This window comes from Falco cherrug, chromosome 2 (genome assembly GCF_023634085.1).
Source record: "Falco cherrug isolate bFalChe1 chromosome 2, bFalChe1.pri, whole genome shotgun sequence".
Lineage (NCBI taxonomy): Eukaryota > Metazoa > Chordata > Aves > Falconiformes > Falconidae > Falco > Falco cherrug.
The window spans coordinates 1,195,285-1,218,666 of record NC_073698.1 but is presented as its reverse complement, the minus strand read 5'-3'; the positions used below and the strand labels follow the sequence as shown (position 1 = coordinate 1,218,666).

At 46.5% G+C, this 23,382-nt stretch overlaps 1 protein-coding gene across 2 annotated transcripts; it reads right to left on the bottom strand.

Annotated features, from left to right (window-relative positions):
• Nucleotides 1-68: 68 nt before the first annotated feature.
• On the bottom strand, nucleotides 69-23,023 carry RNF169 (ring finger protein 169). 2 transcript variants are annotated; one of them, XM_055701218.1, is made up of 6 exons: nucleotides 17,402-23,023; nucleotides 17,152-17,228; nucleotides 10,109-10,255; nucleotides 9,079-9,191; nucleotides 8,278-8,377; nucleotides 69-6,158 (listed from the first exon to the last, which is right to left on the bottom strand). In XM_055701218.1, exons 3-6 carry the CDS (start codon nucleotides 10,184-10,186, stop codon nucleotides 4,947-4,949), a joined length of 1,503 nt encoding a protein of 500 aa, XP_055557193.1. In that variant the 5' UTR covers nucleotides 10,187-10,255; nucleotides 17,152-17,228; nucleotides 17,402-23,023; the 3' UTR covers nucleotides 69-4,946. The 2 variants fall into 2 exon arrangements, with proteins under 2 accessions (XP_055557193.1, XP_055557194.1); XM_055701219.1 differs by having other exon boundaries at nucleotides 17,720-17,957.
• Nucleotides 23,024-23,382: the final 359 nt, after the last annotated feature.

Below are 23,382 nucleotides of genomic sequence, written 5' to 3'. Positions count from 1 at the left end.
CAATGGGGACAGGCAGAAGTAAGATCCTGCTTGTTTCCAAGCGCAGCAACTTGAGCAGAAACAGGTAGTTTACTGTCAGAACCTGGTTTTATTCTGTTTTAACCTCGGCCTTTGTCCTGCAGTTAAAAGTCCTCGTTGCTGTTAAAATGTACATGTTATTTGTACACAGTTGGCATATTTCTGGTTTGTGACAATTTTTTCGCAAGCAGGATTTACTCTGTTCCAAATAACAGAAGCCACAACATGACAGACGCCTGCATGTCATTTTACCCACACATTTTACACATGCAAGTCAACAGTCCTTCAGTAACTTCCATTGGTTTTAAAAACATTCGGATGAAGCCACGGTGGTTCAGCTGAGACCCAAAACGACCGTTAAGTCTTCTACTACCCCAGTGCTCTGCTGGCAAGCTGAAAAGAACACGAAAGCACAACGATTTAAAGCATTATTGGAAAAAAAGTGTAGCAACATCTAGATTTGTTTTGAACAGTTTGACAGTAAATACCAAGGAAACCAGGCATACACAACCCCCCTTTGTCACCACCTGAAGGTTTTCCTGTTTGCATAGTGAAGAGCTAATCCTAGAGCTGATGCTTCGCGGTGTTTTACAGACACGGGGAAGAGAAAGGTTTGTGTCAGATGCATGTGACACGTGGGGATCATCCCGGCTTCTGTGCTGTAGTTCAAACCGGCATCATGTCCCAGTTCCACCCAGCTGCCATCCGTGGGGACAGCCCACGGGTCTCCATCACGGTGCCATGCGAGACCCTTGGGGTCTCACAATTAACAGTTGTTAATTTTTGTCCCCCAGCGGGTGAGAGGGGCTGGGTTTTCATGAAGCGCTTCCCCCTGTGCAGGGGATAAGCTCCTTGACGACCTTTTGCCTGGGAGACGGGACGAGGCTGTTGGAGCGTCCAGGCGGGGCCCTGGGGCCCTCGGAGCACTGCTAAAGGCTTGGTTTTAACATCAGTGATAGTCTTTAAGGCTTCAACCTTCCCCTTTCTTTCATTGAGAAAATACAAAGAAGCACTTGTTCAAGCGACACTTCATGATTACTGTGCACTGCATGTACAATAGCATTTGAAGAAAAATACTGACAATATAGAACAACATTATACAATCATCTGGCATGATCCCTTCTTTTGGCACTTTTCCTTCATTTATCTGATCTGACTCCATACACGGACCTTTCCATACGGCTTTTCCCGGGTAGAGCGCTCCGGAGGGTCAGAAAGCAACTTTCCAGAGTCAGTGGCATCTTTGGCAGACACTTCTGTTGTCAAACCGACCCCAGCCCCTCCAGTGCTACTGGCAGTGCAATCTCTTGACCTGCTTTTTTTCTCGCAAGAGAAGACAGCTGCACATTTTGGGAGGCTGCTCACACACCCGCGCTGTCCCACAGCCGGCAAGGATTGCCTTCATCCTGGAGAGAAGGTGGCTGCAGAAAGGAGGAGGGTTAGAAATACGACTTTCATGTAAGTGTAAATAAATACTTCGTTTCAACTTAGGGCCTCTGCAGATCTTGTGCTGCATCCACCGTTCAGCAAGAGGTATTTTACTTCTCAGCTGGCGTTATTTGTGGCAAAGGTAGCGTCACACCTGACCTTTAAAGGATAGAGGCTGGGAATTCCTGCTCTTTTAAGTGTAATTATATACAATTATTTTTTTTGTGCAAGCTTACATACACTTAAGAGTGTTAAATTAATAAAACATTCATCCTAGCTTCACATTGCCTCAAGTCTCAAACCTGACACCACCTCGGGCGGACTTCAGCCGAGGGCAGTCGCACTCTCGCTGGCTCTGGAAGGCGGCGAGAGGGTCTGGGTGAGCTGGCTGGAAAACGGCCCGTGTTTTCCCCAGTCCTTAAGCAACTAGATGGAGAAGCGAGTGTAGAAACGCAGCCAGCAGCTTCATCAGACTAAAAACCTGTGGGCACGCCACCTCACAAGAAAAGATCGATCCCACTTCAATGCTTCCCTGAAAGCTGCTGCGACTGCAACCCCTCCGCGCCACGGCTGCGGCGCCACATCTAAAGGTCTCCTTCAATGCGGATGCAACGGACCATGCGGGATGCTCGGGGAGCCGAGCGGCGCTGCTGGGCCACGGGCTCTCCGTCGTGGGGGGAGCCAGCTGCCCAGCGAAGGTGAGGTCTGGGAAGCTGGGAGCACGAGGGGTCCCACTAAGTATTTTTGGCTGGGGACAAGCTCCAGCTCAGGCGTTGCCTCCCGCGCTTCTGCCCAGCTCGGATTTAGAAAGAGGAAATTAACACACAAAAATCTAAATATTTATGTAATCTTTTAAAAGGAAGATATTTAAGACACTGGCCTGGTGCACTGGACTGCAAAATCTATTTTAAGAGGGGGAAGAAAGGATACATTCAGTGTGTAAATCTAGTTGCTTGTGGAGTGGGCTTGCTCAGAGAGCACCCAGCAGCCCAAGCCTGGATGGAACCCACACAAGTGCCGCAAGAAAGAAGGAAACTCTTCAGGGGAGGCTGATTTGGGCACAAGGGGTTAACTGCGGGGAAGGGGCAGGGAGAAGGGGGCCTGTAAAAATAATTATTAATCTAAGTGCACCTGGGAAGTGCACGCTTTAGCTCAAAATGTTGGGAAAAAATGGCGTGAATTCTGAGTAAAAGCTGTGGGTTTCCCTCCTGAGCTTACTTCACTGTTAAAGGGCAGATCCAGGCCATCGCTGCTTCTCTCTGCACTGCTCTTCCAGGTCCGGTCAAGGCTCCAGTTACTTAATTTCCTTCCAGTTCACAGCTGGGTACTGGAGCCGGCTTCAGTTTGGGTCAAAAGCGCCTGCTTCAGTCAGCACCTAACGAGGCTGTGGTGCATGAGAGGCCATGGAAAGCCATCGCCCATGAGCCACAGAGGGCAGGCAGAGCAGGGCAGCTCTAGCCGGCCCTAGGTACGACTTTAAACATCCAGTAGTTTGTGTGTTAAGGAGATACAAAGATAGATAGATAGATATATATTACGGAATCATTGCTATAAGATTTCTCAAAATGAAAGTGTCAATCTGTTGAAATATAGTATTTAAAATATATAAATTTTATCCATTAAAATATAAGATTTCTTTTTTTTTTTTTTTAAAAAAAATCCAGTTCAATTAGGAAAAAGCACCAGGGTCCTCGCAGTTATGCAGGTATGCTGGGAGAGAAAAAGAAAACCAGTTCCCGTTTTCTTTTTAACCATTTAAGATGGAGGGAGAAATTCAACCATTTTTCAGACAGAGGAAATTGGGCAACGGCCATTCTCTTAGGTCAAATCCATCTGTTTAAACGCATCAGCTGTCCTCCCTTCCCTTCACGCCACAGGTCACGGTAAGCTTGCCCCAGCATTGTGCTTCAGTTACAGCCTGAAAATACCGCTTGTCACCCAGCACACGGGTCAGCAAGGTTATTCATGCCACAGCCTCTGCCCTGGACGAAGGTCCCCGTGGGCACCGAGGGTCCCCAGTGAATACTCTGCAAGGCAGCTTCCAATAGCACGTTTAGAGCTGATGTTTGAGTCTGATGTCGAGAAATAATCAACAAAATTATTGTGCTGTTAACGGGTGATGGGGAAGATTGTTAGAAACACGAAGAGCCCAGAGGGTGGGCTGCCACTGAAGGCCACATCTGGGCAGACAACACACGCTCCACCAAGCACAGGCTCTGAGATAGCTCTGGTCCAGGCTGCTGTACCCAACTTCATGCCTTTAAGTGGAAATTTTTAAGTGCATCGCTCACCTGAGCTTTCTTAGTGGTTTGAACCTGAAGACAGCTAGCTCAGAGCAGGGGCAGGGCAGGCTTGCATTGCCCTGAGCGCCCACATCCGCGCGCCCGCAGGCTGGGAGGGCTGGGTTCCTGTCCCCGCTCTACGGCCAACCCATCAGGCGCCTGCGAGATGACTGGGAGATGACCGCGATGCGTCAGATACCTCGGGATGCCTCCTCAGGCTGCACTTGGACGTGTAAGGACAGGTCTTAGGTGTGCTGAGAGATCTCTTAACCGAGCAAGATCCTGCACGGTGTCAGCAGGGAGAACGTCCTTGCCTAATTCACCCAGACAGCATTTCCCTTTCTAGATTCTGATGTTCGTGGGAAGAACATGAAACCCCCTTCCCTTGGAAGAGGCAGGGACTGGGAGAAAGGCTGCATTTGCTCCCCACATCACAGCACCCAGCTGCTCTACCTGAGCTCTCTGCTGTGTCACTAACATGAATGTACAAGTTCCTATAAGGCTCTTCAGTAAAATCCCTATTTTATGTTTTTCTTCACTGCATTTGGCTTTCTGCTTAAGAGAAAATAATCTACAACCTGTACTGCTGGTGCAGACAGTGAGATACATTCATTTCTAAGTACTACGGGTGGATCTGTTGGTACTTCCTAGCAGAAACGTGGCTCAGCCTCCCTCCCCAGCAGCCCTCGAGTCACGTCATTTGAACACACTGACATCAGTGACAGCCTGACCACCACAGCCAGCTGCAGCGTAAGGAAGGAAAGAAGGTAGGTAGAGGGGAGAAGACTGTTTCTAGGACAGACAAAGCCTACTTCCCACGAGTACCACTCTGCTTTCTCTTGGCATATTGAAGTGGCAAGGCAAGGAACAGATCAAGTCCTTATCCCGTACCCCACGTGTTGCTCACACAACCCTCCTAGCTGGGGAACCCAAATGTCGCTGACTGCACGTACAGGCATTGCAGTGTATTCACAGGGATGATGGACACTTCTCTCAGACCAATGGACCAGAAAGGCTGGAGGATTTTTTTTCTCATTCTCTCTTTCTCTTTTGCTAATCTGAAAGGACTCTGGCTTCTCTCTGAACTGGACCTACAAATGTCTTACCACCAAAATGAAAAAACAATTGTGTGGGTGGAACTATGACAAAAAATAGTTTTCCTCTAAGATAATCTGATAAACCTCATTGTCCTCTAGAAAGGCCACATGTCCACCAGTGCTACTTAGCACCCAGAGTGCTCTTCGACCGCAGCAGATACCGATCGACTCTGACTTTCCGCCTATCCACTGTCCTGTTCTCGCTGTCAAAAATCCGCTGCAGATGCAGGGCCAGCCTCCTGTCCTCCTCCTCTTGCTGGAGCTTCTGCTCCATCTCCCGCACCAAGCAATCCTCCGGAGGCAAGCCCACCTCCCCCGCCGTGTGCCTCAGTCTTTTGACAGAGCCATTGTGCTCTAAGTGCTTCGTTTTGCAGCGTCTCTTCCGGCCCCGTCTCAGCGACGGGGGCTGTTCCCCGATGATGTTCTCAACGGAATTGCAGGTGCTGTTCTGTACGTTGATCAATTCGCTGTTGTTCAGGCATTTCAGCTGCTTTTTCCCTGATGTCTTAACGGGAATTCCTAGTGTGCTGTTGTCAGGCAGGGATGCGCTGACACCCATAAGTCTTCTGCTTAGCATTTTCGGGCCAAGACTAAGACAGGATTTGTCCATGAACGCGTTCACTTTTAGGTCAGGGACTTCGGCCACCCGTGCATTTAGGGAGGTTACATTTGATCGTGCATCTGGTTCAGCAGCGGTGTCGTCTGTTGTTAAGGGCTGTGAATCTCTGTTCTTCTCATTTGCTTTTCCCAGCTTCGTTTCACTGATGGAAGGGAAGAAATCCAGCTCGGGGTGAGGCTCTCCTGTCGTGTCAGGTGGAAGGTGATCATCCTGCACTTGCGGCTGCTCTTTAGTGCAAGTGCTGGAGTTGGTCGTGTCAGAAACTACGACGTCTTCCCCGGGCTCTGAAGCCAAGGACGTAAGGGTAGCTTTAGAAAGAGTCTTTTTGATCTGGCGCTCCTGAAATATCTGCTCCCATTTTTTCAGTATTCTAGGACTGGCCTCGTAGGTGGTTGGCTTCTGCAGGCTCCGGTTCAGGTTTCTCGGAGTCGACTTGATAATGAGAGGGCTCAGGACTCTGCCGTCAGGAAGCCTCTTCGGAGGAGTACACGGGGAGCAGACGATAGGCTTGAAGTGGTTGAGCTCTTCTGAAATGCTGTCGTTGCTCTCGGGGCTGATGGATCGCTCTGGCTTGTGCAGGGCAGAGAGGGACGAAACGGGGTTGAGAACCAGGCGCTTCTCTGCCGTCAGGTCTGGGGCAGAGAGGCAGCGGTTGTTTTGGGTGGATGACAAAACTCCAACCAGTGGCGTCGACGTGCTGGTGATGGGTGGCACCTGCAAGGCAAGGCACAACAGCTCAGCAAGAGAAGAATACGGACAAGCGCGTGAGAGGAGAACAGGAGAACGTGAGGCTACCACGCTCAGCTCCTGCAGCAGGACAGCTGGAGAGCTCTCTGGAACAGCCCTGGCAGCCCCTGCTGGTCACGGCACCTTTCACGGCCGATAATCAACATCAGCAGGGGACACCAGGGTCCAGCACGACCTAAATTCATTTCAGCATGAGAGCTGTTCTTGCCACAAGTGGCAACCACTCCAACAGCAAAATGCTGAAGCAAGGCAAGACAAGGAGAAGCTAAGAAGCACTGCGCCACCCTGGCTGGAGGAAGCCATGCTCTTCAAGGGAAATAATCTCCAAAGGATTTTTGGCTCCCTACTAAGCTGTAGGATAGAAAGAATAAAAGACTCGGCCCAGGTTTAACACGCTGCGCTGCAAAACCTCACGAGAAAAAGGTGTTTAAATGCCTGAGGCAGATCGGTGGAATAACCTTGATGAGTGGTCCCAGACCACACCTCGGCCACCACAGGTCTCTGCCTGAGGCAGCCTCTAGCAGAGCTTCGGAGCAACACTTCTTGGCATCTCCAACACCATCCCCTAATGCCGCTACATCTGGAATGTGGCAGAATGCAGCCACAAATAAATCAGAAATAAACGCTGCACATACACGCCTGCAGATGGTATTATTCTTAACTCTAAGATGAAATGATTTTGTCCAGCAGCTAGCTGGGCTGGAACAACTATAGCCTTTCCCTGCTTAGCCCAAAAGACAGTTGTTTCTGCTAGCTTATTCTGAAGTCAAAATAAGCTTGTGGAACACTCTTGTAGTGCAACTCTGAATTGGTCAAGTCCATGCTAAAGGCCAGTTAAAGATTCTTGCTTTGAGCTCAGTCCAGCTCCTGTCAGCCTAGATGGGAACTGGACCAGGCTTTTAAATGCAGATTCTCTCACTATGGCGCACGCCCATAACCTCAGGGATGTCAAGCTAGGTGATCACCGGGGTCAGCTTCGTGTGCCCAATGGAGATTTCACCCTTTTCCAAGCAATATGCACTAACCAAACTGACCTTCCAAAGGATTGCAGAGGCTTTTGTTCCTTATGGGAACTCTGGAATTGAACCTTCTCCATCTCCATCTGGGAAGAAAGTGAGTGCAGGAAGGAGGGGTGGCAGCACGGGGAGGTGGAATATCCTAGCAAGCGGCTCTGGCAGAGCAGCGTTGGAGGTGGTCCTGTCTGAGAACTCACAGTTTTCATCATTTAAGCTGCTGTTGCAGCTACCAGGATCCCAGGGGCCAGAGAGGCACATTGGAAAGAAGGCAGAGTATGGCCCCAGAGACAGAGATTAGTACAAGAACAAGTGTGCAAAATTTCCTTCTGCTGGCAAAACAGAGGGGTCAGCGGTGCTGCCAGGCACTGTGCAAGGAAAGGTGTTTGCAAAGGTCACCTCCAATGAGTGAAGGGTACCCAGTGACTGCGGCTGGAAGAGCCTGGAAAACCTCCGGCTCAGATTTTCATTGGTGCTTCATGATCACTGCTCATTTTGAAGCACCGCAGTGCGCTGAAAAGCCAGCCCTATTGCACAGGGTAACAGATACCGTTAGTTTATTTGGGCTGCTGGAAGCAAAGGGAAGCAAGACCAGGCCAGCTCTAGGCCAGCTCTTCCCATTGCGTGGAAATGCAAAAGAAAGTATCCTCACATCAGCAGAGCAATGAGTTTTGCTCTGTTTAAACAGCTTTGGGAAGAACAGCAGAGAAAGGGGGAGCAAGAGAGGACTTTTCTCTAAACTTCTAAAAGATTTTTCTTTAATTGGCTGGGAATTCAGCCTTGAAAAGAAAATTAATTACAAAACAAAAGCATGATGAGTACTCTTCCAAATTCCAATTATCCTGCAATGCTAACAAACTACTCTGCAAGCTGTCTACTTTTTTGATAACTAATTTCTAACCTAACAGGTTTTCACTGTGAGCTGGGAGGAAGTGATTTGCCCCATGGTGATAACACAGCGCTGGCAGCACCACAAACACAGGATTTTATATCTCCAGACTACTGATGCTGCGTAACCTCAGGTAAAAACATTTTACACACAGAAAACCTATGCTTCCAGACGCAGCCCGTACCTTCGTTTTGTTGGCTGGGGCTGATCTCTGCCTGCTCTTTGATCTCTCCTGAAAGGTGTCGTTGCAGCTCCGACTCCTTTCCACCTTGGCGGTTAGGTTCCTGAAAAGCAGATGGGTGAAAACAGGAGACTGTTCGTGACCTTAAGAACAACCAGCCCAACAGCCCTGGCAGCAGCTACCTGTGGAGGAGGCATCTGCTTTGCCCTCAGGGTAAAGGGATCCAGAAATCTGGGATCTGCCGCAGAGTCCTGGTCTGTGCTAAAGGGCTCCACACTAAATGCACTGACACCTCCACCTGACCCCTCCACCGAGGGCTTGTAACTCATTGAGGTCTGAGCTAATGATGATGCTACGGAAACCCCTCTGCTTCTCATGTGAAAACAGTTTCTCAGCCGCTTCCACTGCATCATGCAACAGCTTTCACTGATAAGCTGTCTGGGGGTGATGCTATCTCTTAATATCTGTGCTGGAGAAGGATCCAGCACCCTTGAGTTCATCACACAGAATTTTGTACTTCAACGATTTCTGTCATTTAAACCTACAGGCAATGATTTTTCTGCTTTATGGGACGAACCCTAACCTTGTTAACCCCCAGGATTTTATGACAGGCAGAGGGTAATCAGACAGGCGCTATATTCTACCAATTAGTTTGTTCTAAAATTCCAGAAAAAAAAATCCTTATTTTGGATTGGAACAATCATTTTAATTGAATGTAAAGCATCTCAGGTATGTTTAGAACAATGGTCAAAAGAACATCTGTAACGGACATCAATTGGCTTGAATAAAGTCTCAGCATCTTACCCTGAAAGGAAAGCAAAGGAGTAGGCACTGGTCTTGGAAACAAAAGCTGACCGATGTGTTTGCTTGCCCTGGAATGGTTCTTCGTTCTCCGAATCCGAGAGCCGTTCAGGAAACTGAAGTCAATCAAGGAAAAGTTAGCTGACATGTACAACAAAAAGAATCACTTGGAAAATAAAGCTCGCTCTTGCAAGGACAGTAAAGATCCCAAACCCCCCCATTCTGATTACACCTGGGGAATGCAACCTGCCAGCAGATACACGTGCTTGCGCAGCTCTCTTCACTGGAGCTGTAACAGCTCCAAGGCTGGCCACCAAAAGCATAAATAATGCAAAATAAGCACACAGCAACTATGTATAGCTGTCAATCATTGAAGAAAGTTAATTTAATGATCGAGAAAAAGTGAGGTAAACCTGCAAGAAAGGTGCTAACAGGACGTTATTCAGTACCCACATATCAGCCTATCAGTCTTTAAATCTTAAGAGCATTTCCTGTGGAATCTCACAACTGAAAGGAGAAATGGGCAGAACTCAGCATGAAGAATCTGTTGGACTGCAGTATCGTACACCTACACTGTAGATGATGCACGGAGAAATGTTCATGGAAATGCATATATGCTTGAAGACCAAGGATACGCAAAGCAGAGCATTTACCTCTACAGATTTATCTGCTCTGTTTGGAAGAGCTGCACCTTCAGTCATGAGTACAGTGGGTAAAAGTGGGGATTGAAACCACTAGAAGAACATCTGTAGTCATAAGAAACCTTAGAAGACAGTTCTCACAAACACGGATGTTCAGAATCTGTTAGCTCATAGCCTTCAAGGGCTACAAAGAAGTCAATCAAATAATCCTGGAAAGCTCCCCGTGTCAAAGGATGAAAGCTCCCTGTTTCAACAGGGAGCGACAGGGGACACTCAGCTAGTCAAGGTCTTAAAAAAAATGGTTCTTGTTCTAGGACTGAATTTTAGCAGCATTTCACCTACCAGTCAGTGTCGGTGATGTGGATAGGAAAGAGAAGCACAAGCTTACTTACACACTCTTGGTTCACTTTAAGCACTAAAGATTCATCTTTTTTCTGCTGTTCTTCCATTTTTTTTTTCCCTACATCCATGTCATCCAGAATGAACTTGTGAATCAGATCCTCAGAAGCTTTATCTTCTTGTAGCTTTTCTTCTCTCAGCTGGAAACAAAGCCAAAAGAGACGGTGTATTTAAGATGTTTTGAAGTCCTACATCTCATTGCCAACAAACGATTTTCCAAGAGTCTGGTCACATCATTTAATTTTGTGTCTCATTCCCCTGCTCTGGAGTACAGCCACTGCCTCTCCCTTGCAATAACGTGAAGACTGGTTTGTTTCTACAATGCTTTCACGTTCATGCACTCTACAGAAATATCACAGCTACTATCTTTGCAAAACGGCAAAGGCACTGTTGGGTCCAGGGTTTGACAGAGACTTCTCTGCCACACTATTTTCTAAAATAAGAGAGACAAAAGCTTTTGTCTACTTGTAGTTAAGCATACTGCAAATAAAAATGTGCAAACCAGTAGCTTCATGGCAGCTATGACATTTCAGTTTTAGTCTTCAAATGGCCCGCAACACAGTACACACAATTTAGCAGACGTATAGACAGCATCACCTAAATTAAAACTGGTTATAGACACAGCAATTCCCATGTTGAAACCTACATGCTGGATGAAATCCTATTGTTTCACTGACGTGCTGGGATGGGGAAGATCCAGAAAGATTACCTAACCTTCTGATGGCCAGCTGGAGGCCCAAAGATTATTTAGGTTATCAGCTGAAGTGCAAATGGAGATAAGTTCAAGTGAACGCCAGAATCTAGTCCACAAGGTACATGGATCCACAGGATCCCGCCTGCTGCATGTTGGAACAGCCGCTGCCTGCGCACCACGCCGGACAGACTGGCTTTTACCTCCTGGCTTCCTACTCTGCCCTGCGTCGTTAACCTCTTATCGAAAGCTCCTTGCTATTTTAATACATTCCTGAAGCTTAAGAAGCCTGATCCAAAGAAGGCACCAAGCACTTTCAGCCTTCTTGGTATCACCTCCTCTGAGGAGTACTTCCTCTGTATTTCCTTGCAGTTTTCTCTAATTCTAATGCATTCTCAGATGTTGCTACTTTTTACCATCCTGGCAATTCGAAAGGGCTACGACACAACATTATTTTATCCACGTGTGCTGTGCGACTACACTTCACAAACCTGAAGGCTGCCGAAGGAATCTGACCGAACTGCCAGGGCAGCTCTACACTGCACCTTGCTGCACTTCCCATCCTTTTTCTGCACTGAAGGCTTCTTTGCTGTGCCTTCTAACGCCTGCCTCTTCCATTAACTGCCAGTCCCGTCTACTCCCAGATCCCCTACCCGTTCTTCAGCTTGTGGAAGTTCAGTGCCCTGGTTTCAGTGGGATAGAGTTAATCTTCTTCTTAGTACAGTGCTGTGTTTTGGCTCTGATGTGAGAACAATGTTGATAGCGCACTGATATGTTTGGTTGCTGCTGGGTGATGTTTATACTAAGTCAAGGACTTTTCAGTTCCTTGGGCCCTGCCAGCCAGAGGGCTGGAGGGGCACAAGGGACGGGGAGGGGACACGGCCAGGACCCAAGCTAGCCAAAGGGGTACTCCATATCATATGGCGTCATCCTGAGTATATAAACTGGGGGAAGGAGGAGGAAGGGGGGCACATTTGGCATTATGGCGTTTGTCTTCCCGAGTACTCGTTAGGCGTGACGGAGCCCTGCTGCCCTGGGGATGGCTGAGCCCCTGCCTGCCCATGGGAAGCGGCGAACGAATTCCTTGCTTTGCTTTGCTTTGCTTGTGTGCGCGGCTTTTGCTTTACCTATTAAATTGTTCTTATCTCAACCCTTGAGTTTTACATTCCTTTCTGATCCTCCTCCCCATCCCTCTGGGTGAGGGGGAGAGAGCAAGCGGCTGCGTGGGGCTGGGTTGCCGGCCGGGGTTAAACCATGACATTCAGTTATAAGAAAAGTGGATTGCAGAGAAGTACACACACACACTTTCCTTCATTCCCTCTGGCGAGCACAATCCATCACTTAGAGATCCCTTTTAACCAACCAAGGTTGACTTCAGTGTCCACAAGCTCCTCCTGGCCAGGCTGTTCCTGCGGAGATTTCTTTCTTCCTGAACCAAAGGATTATCCCCAGCACAACTCCGCCTGTCCTGCCGCATTATTTTGCTCTTCCTTTACCTAAGGAATCAAACTCCCCATTTCTGCCAGGACCTCTTTTCTGCACACTTGCTACTCAAAACCAACAGACCCCCTTTTCCCCTCCTTTCCACCACCTTTTCCTGATGAAAAAAGCTCTGCAGTGCACACTTTGGATAACGCCATCCCATTGTCCCTGCCCAGCATAACGTGACCCATCTCCCTTCTCACTCATTACCCAGCCATTCACCCAGCTTGTGTCTCACCTCTTCCTCAGCTTCAGACATACACACAGGCCATGAATAGTCTACATGTATATGTATATATACCAGGTCCTCCCTCCTTCCTCCACCAAGCTCTGTGCATGTTACCCTTGCTTGGGACAAGAAGCCCGATCTTTGGTTGACAGGCCTCCATCATCCCAATGAGTCACAGCTATGGCTAAACACTAGGAATTCAAACACTCGATTACCCCTCACATGAGTGTAGGCATCTCACATCTTAAGAAGCTGCCCCGTTATGTTTCCTCTGATCTTCTCACACCGCCACAATTTCCCCCTGGCCTCCCAGGAGAGCCGTGCTGCAGGACCTTATGCCCTCCAGTATAGCTCGAGGCACCCACAGGCAGCTCCAGCACTGCACATAAAGGCAGTGGGCGACACTGCAACAACTCCTCATTCTTCCAAAAATACTTAGTATTTTTCTTCCCTGCTGAAGGGGAGCGGAAAAAAAAGCATGGACATGTGGATGACAAAGAAAATACAGTTCACGATGCATTACTCAAAAGCCTCGTTATGGTTTTCAGATTGGGAAGGACCCAAACCCTACTGACCACGAACCCCCAGAGACAAGGAAGAGAGGCAGGAGGAGAGAAGGCAGAAACCAGGACATCCCCCCCCCAGCCCCAGCCCCCCAAGTCTGGCTGATTGTGGGTGTTTAGCAAATGTTTTCAAAGATTGGTTTGACTTCTCATTTAGTTTTTTAAGATGTATCTTTAAATTCCTGGTCTATTAATAATCTCAAGCAATAACTACAACACAATGTCTGACTAATACAGATTACGGCCGCATGATGCAGACGTGATGAATAGTCTGCCGTATGTTTCATGAACAATATTTCTGCACTTTCAGGAGCCTTTTTTAAGTATCTGAAAAACAAGTTCAGATCAAGATTTATCATGAAGATGACTTTTTTGGCCAGCTGAAATACTACCCAACAGTTGTGTCCCTTCCGTCATGGAAGAAAGCTGTACGGAAATGTTCACTTTTTTTTGTCTCACTTATGCAATTATACTCAATTCCAAAATCTAAAGCCACAAGCATGCATGTAACAACATACAGGAATATTTAAGGATTCTGGGCAAACTCATGGCACAATTAATGTGAGGTGCAAGCACAAGCTCTGCTGACAGTGAGAACAGCAACAACAGGATCCTAATGCTGATTAATGGGATAAAGAAATGAATTTGGGTCCAGAATTCAGGTTGCAAACAAAAGCAAACTCTAATGATAAAATTGGTACTAATTAAAAAACGTAATTTTAAGTAACCTAATGTAAATTGTCTCCCAGAGAATTTACTGACAAACATGGCAATGCTGTGCCAGGACATGAGGCGTAGAAACTGAAACAAGCTGGCGTGGAACACCTATACTGGGAGGAATATCTTATCTGAGCAGCATCTTTGAAGTACTGGATGCAGGACCATCAGCTGCTATTAGCAGTACGGTTATCAAAAAACACATTTTAACCTGTCTGTAGCCCTTCTGGATACTGGAACTGCAGGAAAAAAACATGCTGTATAAGCAATCGATAATTTTTTTCTCAAAAATTGCCCAAGAAATGATAATTTCAGGACCATCATTCTCAATGCTAACATCCATTTCCAAAAGTTTTGCAAACTCACGTTTGACATCTTCTCTTCACTCCATAAACTGTCCGGGTTTGCTTGCTCACTCCTTGAGCCTGCTCCATCTACCCCTGCTGCTGGAAAGCTGCATGTCAGCACATGCCTCAGGTAGGAGTTTCCCTCCTGATGGTGTGTGATTACAAGCAACAGACTGCTTGTGATAGACAGTTTAACAGGATGAGTTAGGTTTTTAGTACACAGAAACAATATCCTCCTTTGGAAAAATATAAAATACAAGAGCACCAAGTGCGCTGTGTAAAAGAGAAAAAAAAATAATCTCACTATACTGCACAGACGGCAAACATTTAATCTCATTTTGAAAGTCAGTTGAGAAAATTACCCTATGAGATTATCCACTTCAAATAAAAATTCTTCAGTACATAATTATGCTAACTACTTTGTTTTCAACTGCAAAAGACTGGGAAGCAGGTCAAGAGCTAGAATTTATAAAACAACTCACATCTGGGAGATGTAAAAGCTTTTGAACACTCCTCTCCCTTCCTCAGGAGGAAAGCCAGCACGGGTTATCCCTGTTTCATGGGCAGGAAAGCCGAGATGAAACCCCTTGCTCTGACACACAGAGGGAAGCCCAGTTATACACAGGCTTCAATTCCCAAACTGGGACAAAATTCTCATCTCCTACTGCCTAACTTACAAGTTCAGAGACACCAAGAAACTCTTGCTAAGTGGCAACAGTCACAATTTTGCCTGGAATAAGGAAAAAGCGTGAGTGCGTCATCAGTTGCCATTTTGTCAGCAAAATTACGTTGCCCTTTCCTCTTTGATGATGATTCAGAAAATCTCCCCCTCCACACCAGCTCTTTCAGACAAGGTTCATAAAAAGCGAGTTTAAGTCAGCAGAGGAAAGGAGCCTATCCCCCTTCCGCTAGCGAGCCAAAAGGGGAAGGCAACAGGCTGAACAGGAACAAGACAAAACCATGCCCCAAACGCCAGAAAACATGTTAAAGTATTTCCTTTTGACTGGTGGCAAAGTGAGAAGTGCTGGCACTGGACTGCACGTGGCAGCTTTTTGCTGAAGTTAAGCAGTAGATGCAAAAACCTCTTCAGCTGCAGTCTGCCTAGGCTTCAGATGGGATTACTTGGACTTTATAGATAACATTTAAAGTTGGTAACGGAGTCGATTGGGATTAACAAGTGGTAACAAAGTACCCGCTTTGTCCTGCACTGGTACAATGCTCCTATGGGGGTTTTATGGACCATGGGAGAGAGAATGGTTTAATCCTTCCAGAAGATCCAGATATGCATTAGTCTGGAGGCACTGGGAAGAACTGCAGAGCTAAGATCTGCCTCAGTGACCTCAGGTGGTTCCTGCTTCTCTGGACAACTGGGAAATTCTGGCCTTGCAGCTGGACAGAAGACATCAACCAACAAGTCTGGCAGGACCAGTGATGAGTTAGCTCCAATACCATCACAGAAAGTCTCACAGTCACTATTAGGGAGAGATTTATAAAACCCTAGCGAGGTTTACAATTAATACCTATACAAAAAGCTTTATTTCTCCTTTAAGCCAAAGATACCCTGAGTATACTCATCCTAAAGGTTACAGTGAAAAAAAAGTTAAATTGCCAAATACAGTGATACATGTTTAAGTTAGTTAATAAACTAGATTTTTATGTAAGATTTCAGTGCACTTAAGCTGCTGACTAAATCAACCATTTCTCAGCACAGTGTCTTACCTTTGCTACAAGTGCTGCAAGCCACAAGACTTTGCTTTCAAAGCGTGCTTGTCTACCTAGCGAAAGTTATCTGGACGAAAGAAGAGTCTGCATTCCTTAAGATGAGTTAACGAAAGGTCAGCCAAAGTTATCCTAGTAACTTGTAGTGACACTGCCCATCAGTGTCACTGCTAATGCCACACATGGAGAAGCAGGAAGGAGAGAAGACCCTTCCACATTTTTTAATTGTCTCCTCACACATATGCATTTCCCAGGCTTGTTATTTACCTTAAATATCTAAACAGTATTTCCCTACTTAGCATCACTCAGTGGACCAGGCTGTTATTCTGACTACACATCAGCTTCCCAACCCTTGTTGAGATCTTCAAGTTAAAACCCAAAGAAAATTCTTCCATGAGGAAAAACGCCATTCCTTTTCCCCAGCAGGTAAACTAACCAGCCAGAGGCTGGACCCATCTCAAGGCAAAACACCGTCACAGAGATCAAGGCCCCGAAACAGCGATTAAATCTATTGACAGAGACGAGACAGCAGCAGCAGGGCAGAGTCCACATTGTTTTGGCAGGACGGCAGGCAGGTCCCAGCAGCGGAAGGGATGATAGAAGCAGAAGCTACGAGCGGCAACGCAAATGTTTTAGCAAGTTACAGGCGACTCTCAGGAGAGGGGTTGCAATGGAAATCATTATCCGCTCACTGCTTTCACAGCAATGTTTCTCACTTTAAAAGCAGCCAATTTCCATAAATGACTAGCCGCTGGAGATGTTTCAATGATTTAATTTAAAAAACTAAAATCCCTTTTCAAATGTAGAAAATATTTTACCAGAGTTTAACACAGCTGAAAAGTTTTTCTTCCCTTCTCAGTCTTTTTGTCTTTAAATGACATTTTATGCTTGCCTAAAAACAGAGAGAAAGCTCCAGTTTGGAACAGGTTGTTTCTGAGAAGGATGTTACTGCAGGAGATGCCTTACCCTGCAAAAACCTTTATGGAATTACATCCACAAATACTGATGCTCTAATAAACCCTGTACAACCCAACAGTCGCTCCAGGTCCACCAAGGAAGGTACATTTCCATGTTCTGGAAGGCAGCCTAACAGCAAAATCTGGCTTCTACATGCTCAATTCCTGCCAACATTCTCCTGAACTAGCTGAACAGCATAAAGGGAATAAATGACCTTTGTTACAGAGCAGGAATAAAAAGCCCTTCAAGTTTCCTTATAGGCAGGATGGCATTCCTGCAGGAAATCCACGTTATTCCGAAAGAAAAACTGCAATTACACAGAATACTGTACCTTCCTTAGCTGGCTTTCATATTCTTCTCGGAGTTCCCCTGGTTTGCTTAACTTAATGGGTGCTCTGAATATAAAGTCTGGAAAAAGAAGGAAAAAAAAGGAAACACTTTTTAGTGCACGATGACTGGTGGTGTCCATTATTTCCCAAAAAGGGTAAGCTCTGCACAGACTGCACAAGAGGTTCTGCAGCATTTTTTCAACCACGTATGTTTATATTATGACCCTGCTGTCAAAGCTCTGTTTAACATACCATTTTGCACTTCCACAGTTGCTTTTGAGATTCTCAAGAGTTCTTGACAAGTGGTTAAGCGATCAGGGGAGTATTAGGAGGATGTAAACACAGAGGTTAAGTAACAACCCTGACATGTCCCAGGGGAATCTGAGTCCTAGGTATAAAAGCAGGCTTTAAACATCTGCTCCAGCCAGACACCCAGGAAACACAGGCTGACAGCAGCAGCACAACACCCCCAATTCACACTCATGCCCTTCTGCCATTTACACGGACACATCAAGAATACTCTCTATTTTCTATATAAATGGTGTTTTTACTTCTCCATGTCCCCTTCACCTTCACAGGCGTTTGCAGTGCTGTCCTGCTGGTCCGGAGCAAGCACAGCTTTTATTCCACTTGCAGTGCACTCCCTGAGGTCAATATTTTGAAGCTGGTCGGGCAGGCTGCTCCATCTGGCAGGAATTCCCCATCTTGCTCCAGCTTCCTCCCTTCCCCCTTGGGAATTCAGGAACCAAAAGCACACTGGCACGCGGTTATAGTTTAACCTCCATCCCTGGAGTTTGTTACTCCCCAAATGACTCCCTTCTTAATGTCGGCTTCAAAGCTCCCTCCCGCTTCTGCGCAGCGCAAGTCTGGGCAAGTTACACTACAGTCGGAGGAACTTGGATGGGAAAGGGAACAACTGGAATAAAACAACAAGCCCTAAACAACCGCTCTGGCTCAGCCTGTATCAGTACTCCAGGCAGGGTGCAGCCCAGCTCACCATCCCGATGTGCTATGATCAGGATGAAATGGGTACGAGTAAGGAGGAAACATCAGTGGCATTTCCTTTTCCCAGCTTGCTAAAATCGAGGGATATAAACCAGCAGCTCCACCGCATGTTTTATTTAGGAAGCATTTTTATTCCTCAAGCACATTGGCCCAAAATGAAAGGTTCATGGTGGGGTAAGTAAATCAAACGCCTGGCAGCTGACTGCCCCGGCAGGCATCCTCTGGTTCACAGCCACCATTGCCTCCTCCCTGGGAACAAGTCACAGCCCTGGTGCCGAAACATGCAATTTAAAATCTGATTAAATCCTGTTTTCACCTGTCCTGCTTTCCACTGGTTTGCTTTTAAAAGCAGAGGAAAGCCCCATATCAGTCCCTCCCCACCGGTGAGTGTGAGTGCAAACTCCGGAGTTTCCGGCTCGAGTAGCTCTGGAGAGGGAATGCTGCCAACACCAGAGCTGAACAAATCACAAAGCATTTCTTTAACAGTTGCTTTAAAATTGAGGAAGAAAGTCTCTCCTCATCAAATATTAAGCATATTGATTATATGTTTGGTTTTTTTTTTTAAGAAAACGAAACAACAAGCTGCTATTCCCTCTTACTTGCACGCCTGCGCGAGCTAGGCTTGTTTTTAAAGGAAAACATCCAAAATGTCCCAACATGTGTGATAAAAATCCTGAGTGGTGGCGATGCTGAGAAGGCCAGGCTGCATTCCTTGCTCCTGCTTCCGCGCCTGCAGCCGGCTGCACTGGAAACTTTCCACCGGCTTCTCAAAACGTTTTTTTCAATTGTGTCTTTGAGCAGTTCCAGTTCTTTGTGAATTTTATCAAGCTGAATTTCCACTGAGACAGTCCCAAGAGCAGCAGCAATCTGTAACATGCCCGCAGCGAGCTTCAATTACTTCTGAACGTTTAAGGCTTGTCTCAGACCTTATCTTCATAGCTAAAAAGGTATATTTTTTTCCCTCCAGGGGAATAAAATAAAAATAATAAAAGCGTATGAGCTAACCTGCGGGAAACAGGCAGCAGTAAGGACAAGCCACATCAACTGTTTCATTGGTTACATGGGTTTAGCAAGCCAGAAGAGATTTTAAATAATGGAACAACGTTTATCTATAAAGTTGTGCTGGTTTAGCTAAAGTGGTCCAGCACCAGGCAGAGGCAATTTTACCTGTAGTATCTTTATGCCCCAACTTGTGTGTTTTTACAGATGGGTCAAAAGAGATGAGACCCTAAATTTCTAACTCTCTGTAAAAGATGAAAGCAAAAATGTATGCACAACTGTGTATCTATGATTACAACACTCCATTATATTTTCTGGGGTAAACTGATGCTGCATGGTGGCTGCCCGCAGACAAGGATGCTTCTGTCGGCACAGAACCACTGCAAATTGAACTAGACCAGTCCTTGCACTGGGATGCAGCCGGGGAGGAAGGCGAGATGACCAGAGCATTGCATCTGTTTCTCCAGCACACCTCCCCGTGCTGATTCTGGACGTTCAGGTCCAGGACAAGGCTGCTCAGCTGGTCTGATGGGTGGTACAGCCTAGGAGAACAATGAAATGGGTAGGATGATGGAAGAAAAGGCCTTCTACTTGATTTTGCAGCAAAACTCCTTCTTGCTCTTCCTTTCAAGTGATCTGTGGGTGATCAGTAACGGTTCCTGAATGGAGCTGACTCTGAAGGGCTGTTGGGAAGACTGGCACTGGGATGCTCCTTCCGAGCATGGTGATAGCTGCAAACCAGTCGCAGTGGCAGGATCAAAACTGGCATCCTGCTCTTTCACGCTGGCAGACAAGAGTTTCATCCTATTGTGCTCAATCTTGGAAAAAACAATTGATTTCTGCACTATTTGAGAGGACAAAAGATTTTCTAATTATTTAACGCTGGTTCTCTTTGTAAGAGGCATTTGACTTGCAGCCTCAATCCCCTTGAATGACTCCATCCTTTCGACGTTAGCACAGAAGTGTGCATTACACACCGTCACCGTTAATCTGTACTCCCGACCAGCGGATTTTATATTTACTGGCAACAGAGTCAGAAAGATCCATCTGGTGAATTCAGCAACAAGGGTTGAATAAAAATAAGTTGAACTTGATTCAGAAAAGCTTCAGTCCCCTGTCTGTCGTTCAGAGGCTCCTGGGTTTTGCCAAATTGATGCCATCCGGCAAGTCAAAGCTCTGCCACCAGTGGCAGCGAATCCCCCTCAGCCCCAGCTTCCACGTCTTCGTAGCTTCCTCCTCCCCTTTATTCCAGGCAGGGCTAACCAAAACCTTCAGGTTTTCACTGGTTTTCCTTTTAATTTCCAGCTGTTAAGTGTTTATACTTGCAGATGAAGATGACATCTTAATGTTTTCAAAACACAAAACAAGAATGTAGAAGTTTTCTGAAGAGGGAGAGGTTTGGAAACAGTTTTCCAACAAGAGTAGTTACTCTAGTTCTTTTGAAAGGATGTTAACTAAACTACATGAAAATATGAAGGCATACTTCATATATGTATATACACATACACACACACTTCAGCACCGGTGCACTAGGGCATATTTGTAAACAAGAAATTAAAACTCAGAATTTTGGCCACAAATCTGCAACTTCCTCTTAAGTGGAAGAATCAATAAGGTGGGAGCTGTAGGAAGACTTTGGGGTTTCACATACCAGTATGACAACATGCAGCATCGCTGGCCCCACTTTCCTGCCCTGCTGTGGGCATCTGTGGTCCAGCAAACCAGAGATGGGAGCTAGGGCAAGCTAAGACTGATCTACTGAAAAAAAATAATGCAACTCGCCAAAAAGTTGGGTTTTTTTTCATCCCAAAGCAGCTCCCATAATGTGACAGGCTCCATACCAGTTCTCAAGCAGAGGCAAATGGGACAAAAATAGGTTTAATCTAGATTTGAGCCTGGAGTTTCGGCTGAAGCAAAAGATGACACTAAAAAATATTAATGTGGTGGATGGCTGTTAACATACTGTCATTTCTTCCCCACTTGCTTCATCCTAAATAGGCTAGTTCCAATAATTTCAATAATCTTCCCAAGGTAAGTCTTTCCAACAGATTTTCATAGAATCACAGAATAGTTTGGGTTGGAAGGGACCCTCAAAGATCATAGAGTTTAGCCCCCCTGCTATGACATCTTCCACTAGACCAGGTTGCTCAAAGCCTCATCCAACCTGATCTTGAACACTTCCAGCAATGGGGGACCCACAACTTCTCTGGGAAACCTCTGCCAGTGTCTCGTCACCCTAAAAAATGTCTTCCTTATGTCCAGTCTAAGCCTACTCTCTTTCAATTTAGAACTGTTGCCCCCTGTCCCACCGCTCCCTGCCCTTGCCCAAAGCCCCTCCCCAGCTTTCCTGTCGGCCCCTCCAGGCACTGGGAGCTGCTCTAAGGTCTCCCCGCAGCCTTCTCCTCCCCAGGCTGCACAGCCCCAGCTCTCCCAGCCTGTCCCCACAGCAGAGGGGCTCCAGCCCTCTGACCAGCTCCGTGGCCTCCGACGGGCCCGCTCCGACAGGTCCGTGTCCTTCTGATGCTGAGGACCCCCGAGCTGGATGCAGCACTGGAGGGGTGTCTCACCAGAGCACCGTAAAAGTGGAGAATTTCCTAATTTTGCTGGATTTATGTTCCAAATGGAGCAATCCAGCTCCCCAAGCACTGATGCTGGAGCACAGAAAGCATTACTGCCTCTCGTTCCGTTTCTGCATTCTCAAAAGCTTGGCTCGGGGAGCCAGGAAAAGGCACACAAAGCCACCAAAAAGTGGATCAATACATGCATTAAAAGCAAGACAGAAAGCAAAAAAGTCCATCAGTTAATGGGAAGAAGGCAGAAAAATAGTTGTACAGTGAAAGTTTAAGTGTTCAGAAGAGTGATGCTTTGGTGTTTACCAAAAATCAACTGTGATCAGGTACTTTAAGAAACAGGAGCGCAGAAGCAAGAAGTAAAAATGGCACAAAAAGTGCAAAGGAAAGGTATTCAGAACTCTCTTGAATACTGTTTCTCATCCATATGAATGATCTGTCTCGCCTGGTTTCTCTGGACAGCTGACAGTGAATGCCAGCCTGCAGGTTTCACATGATTCACGTACAGTAAATAGGTCTTACGGTAGGATTTATAAAATTTGTGTTCTCTAGTGGTATAAGTAGATGAAAGGCCTTTTAAACTAAAAGGAATGTACCATGTTCAAGAATACAATAGCCTGCAAATGAAGGACCTCTCCAGGGACGTGGCCAAGAACTGGTTGATGCCTCTGCCTGATGTGCTGAGAGCCAGTCTCAGCGAAGATGGGAGTTGTTCGAGCCATATTGGGTATAAATCCCAAAGATGTGCTCCTGCTAGTAGCAAACCCCAGGAAGCAGCTTTGAATAAAAGAAGAGACGCTGTCTGGGGATGCGACAGAGAGAGAGAGAGAAGAGGTGGCTTTAGAAAGCTGGTGAAATCCCCCCTTGGTAAGTTCTAACTGTTTATGGTTGTCTTCAAGGCTTCCTGGAGCAAAGGGGTTTTCTTTAAGGCCATGGAGAAGTAGGGGAGCAAGAGGGGAAGCAGCTACTTGAAAACGGTAAAGCAGCAGGCTTAGTTTCAATATGCAAATGAGTACTACAGCCAGTTGTTTGCTCATTAGCAAGTATCTAGAAGGAAACAGGCAGACGACAAACTAATAGCAACGCTGTAAGAACGACTTGCATTAGTTCAATCCACTGTCCATCTTTGATGGCATAATTGAGGGGATGAGGGGAAACCAAGCCACAACATGAGTTCATCTCTTGGCGGGGTGAGAAGGTATTTTACCTGCTGTAGAGACCACAATACCTACAATTTTTCTTTAGAGAGAAAGTTAAGGACTAGCAGGATGCGCCGTGTTAGGAGTCACTGTCCAAAACTTGCTCTGGACAGAAATGTGTAAGGAAATAAAACAAGAAATACGAGAGGAGGAACCACTGCAAAGGAGCTCAAAATCCTGCCCTTTAGGCCCCTGTGAGTGAAAGGAGGAGAAGAGCTGGCTGGGGAGGTAGCAGTGTGGTACGAAGGCATCGGAGGGAAGAAGCCCAGAGTCCTAGATAGAGAAGCTGTAAGGAGTGGGAGTGGGGCAAGGAGCGAGAGCTCTTAACCTCCTGTAGACGGGTTAAGAAATGTGGTTAGATATGGTTTGATGCCAACACCCTTTGGACTCATGGAGACCATCTCAGCTCAGGCACAGCACTGCACAAACACAAACCCTTGTGTGCTCTCCCGGAGCTGCC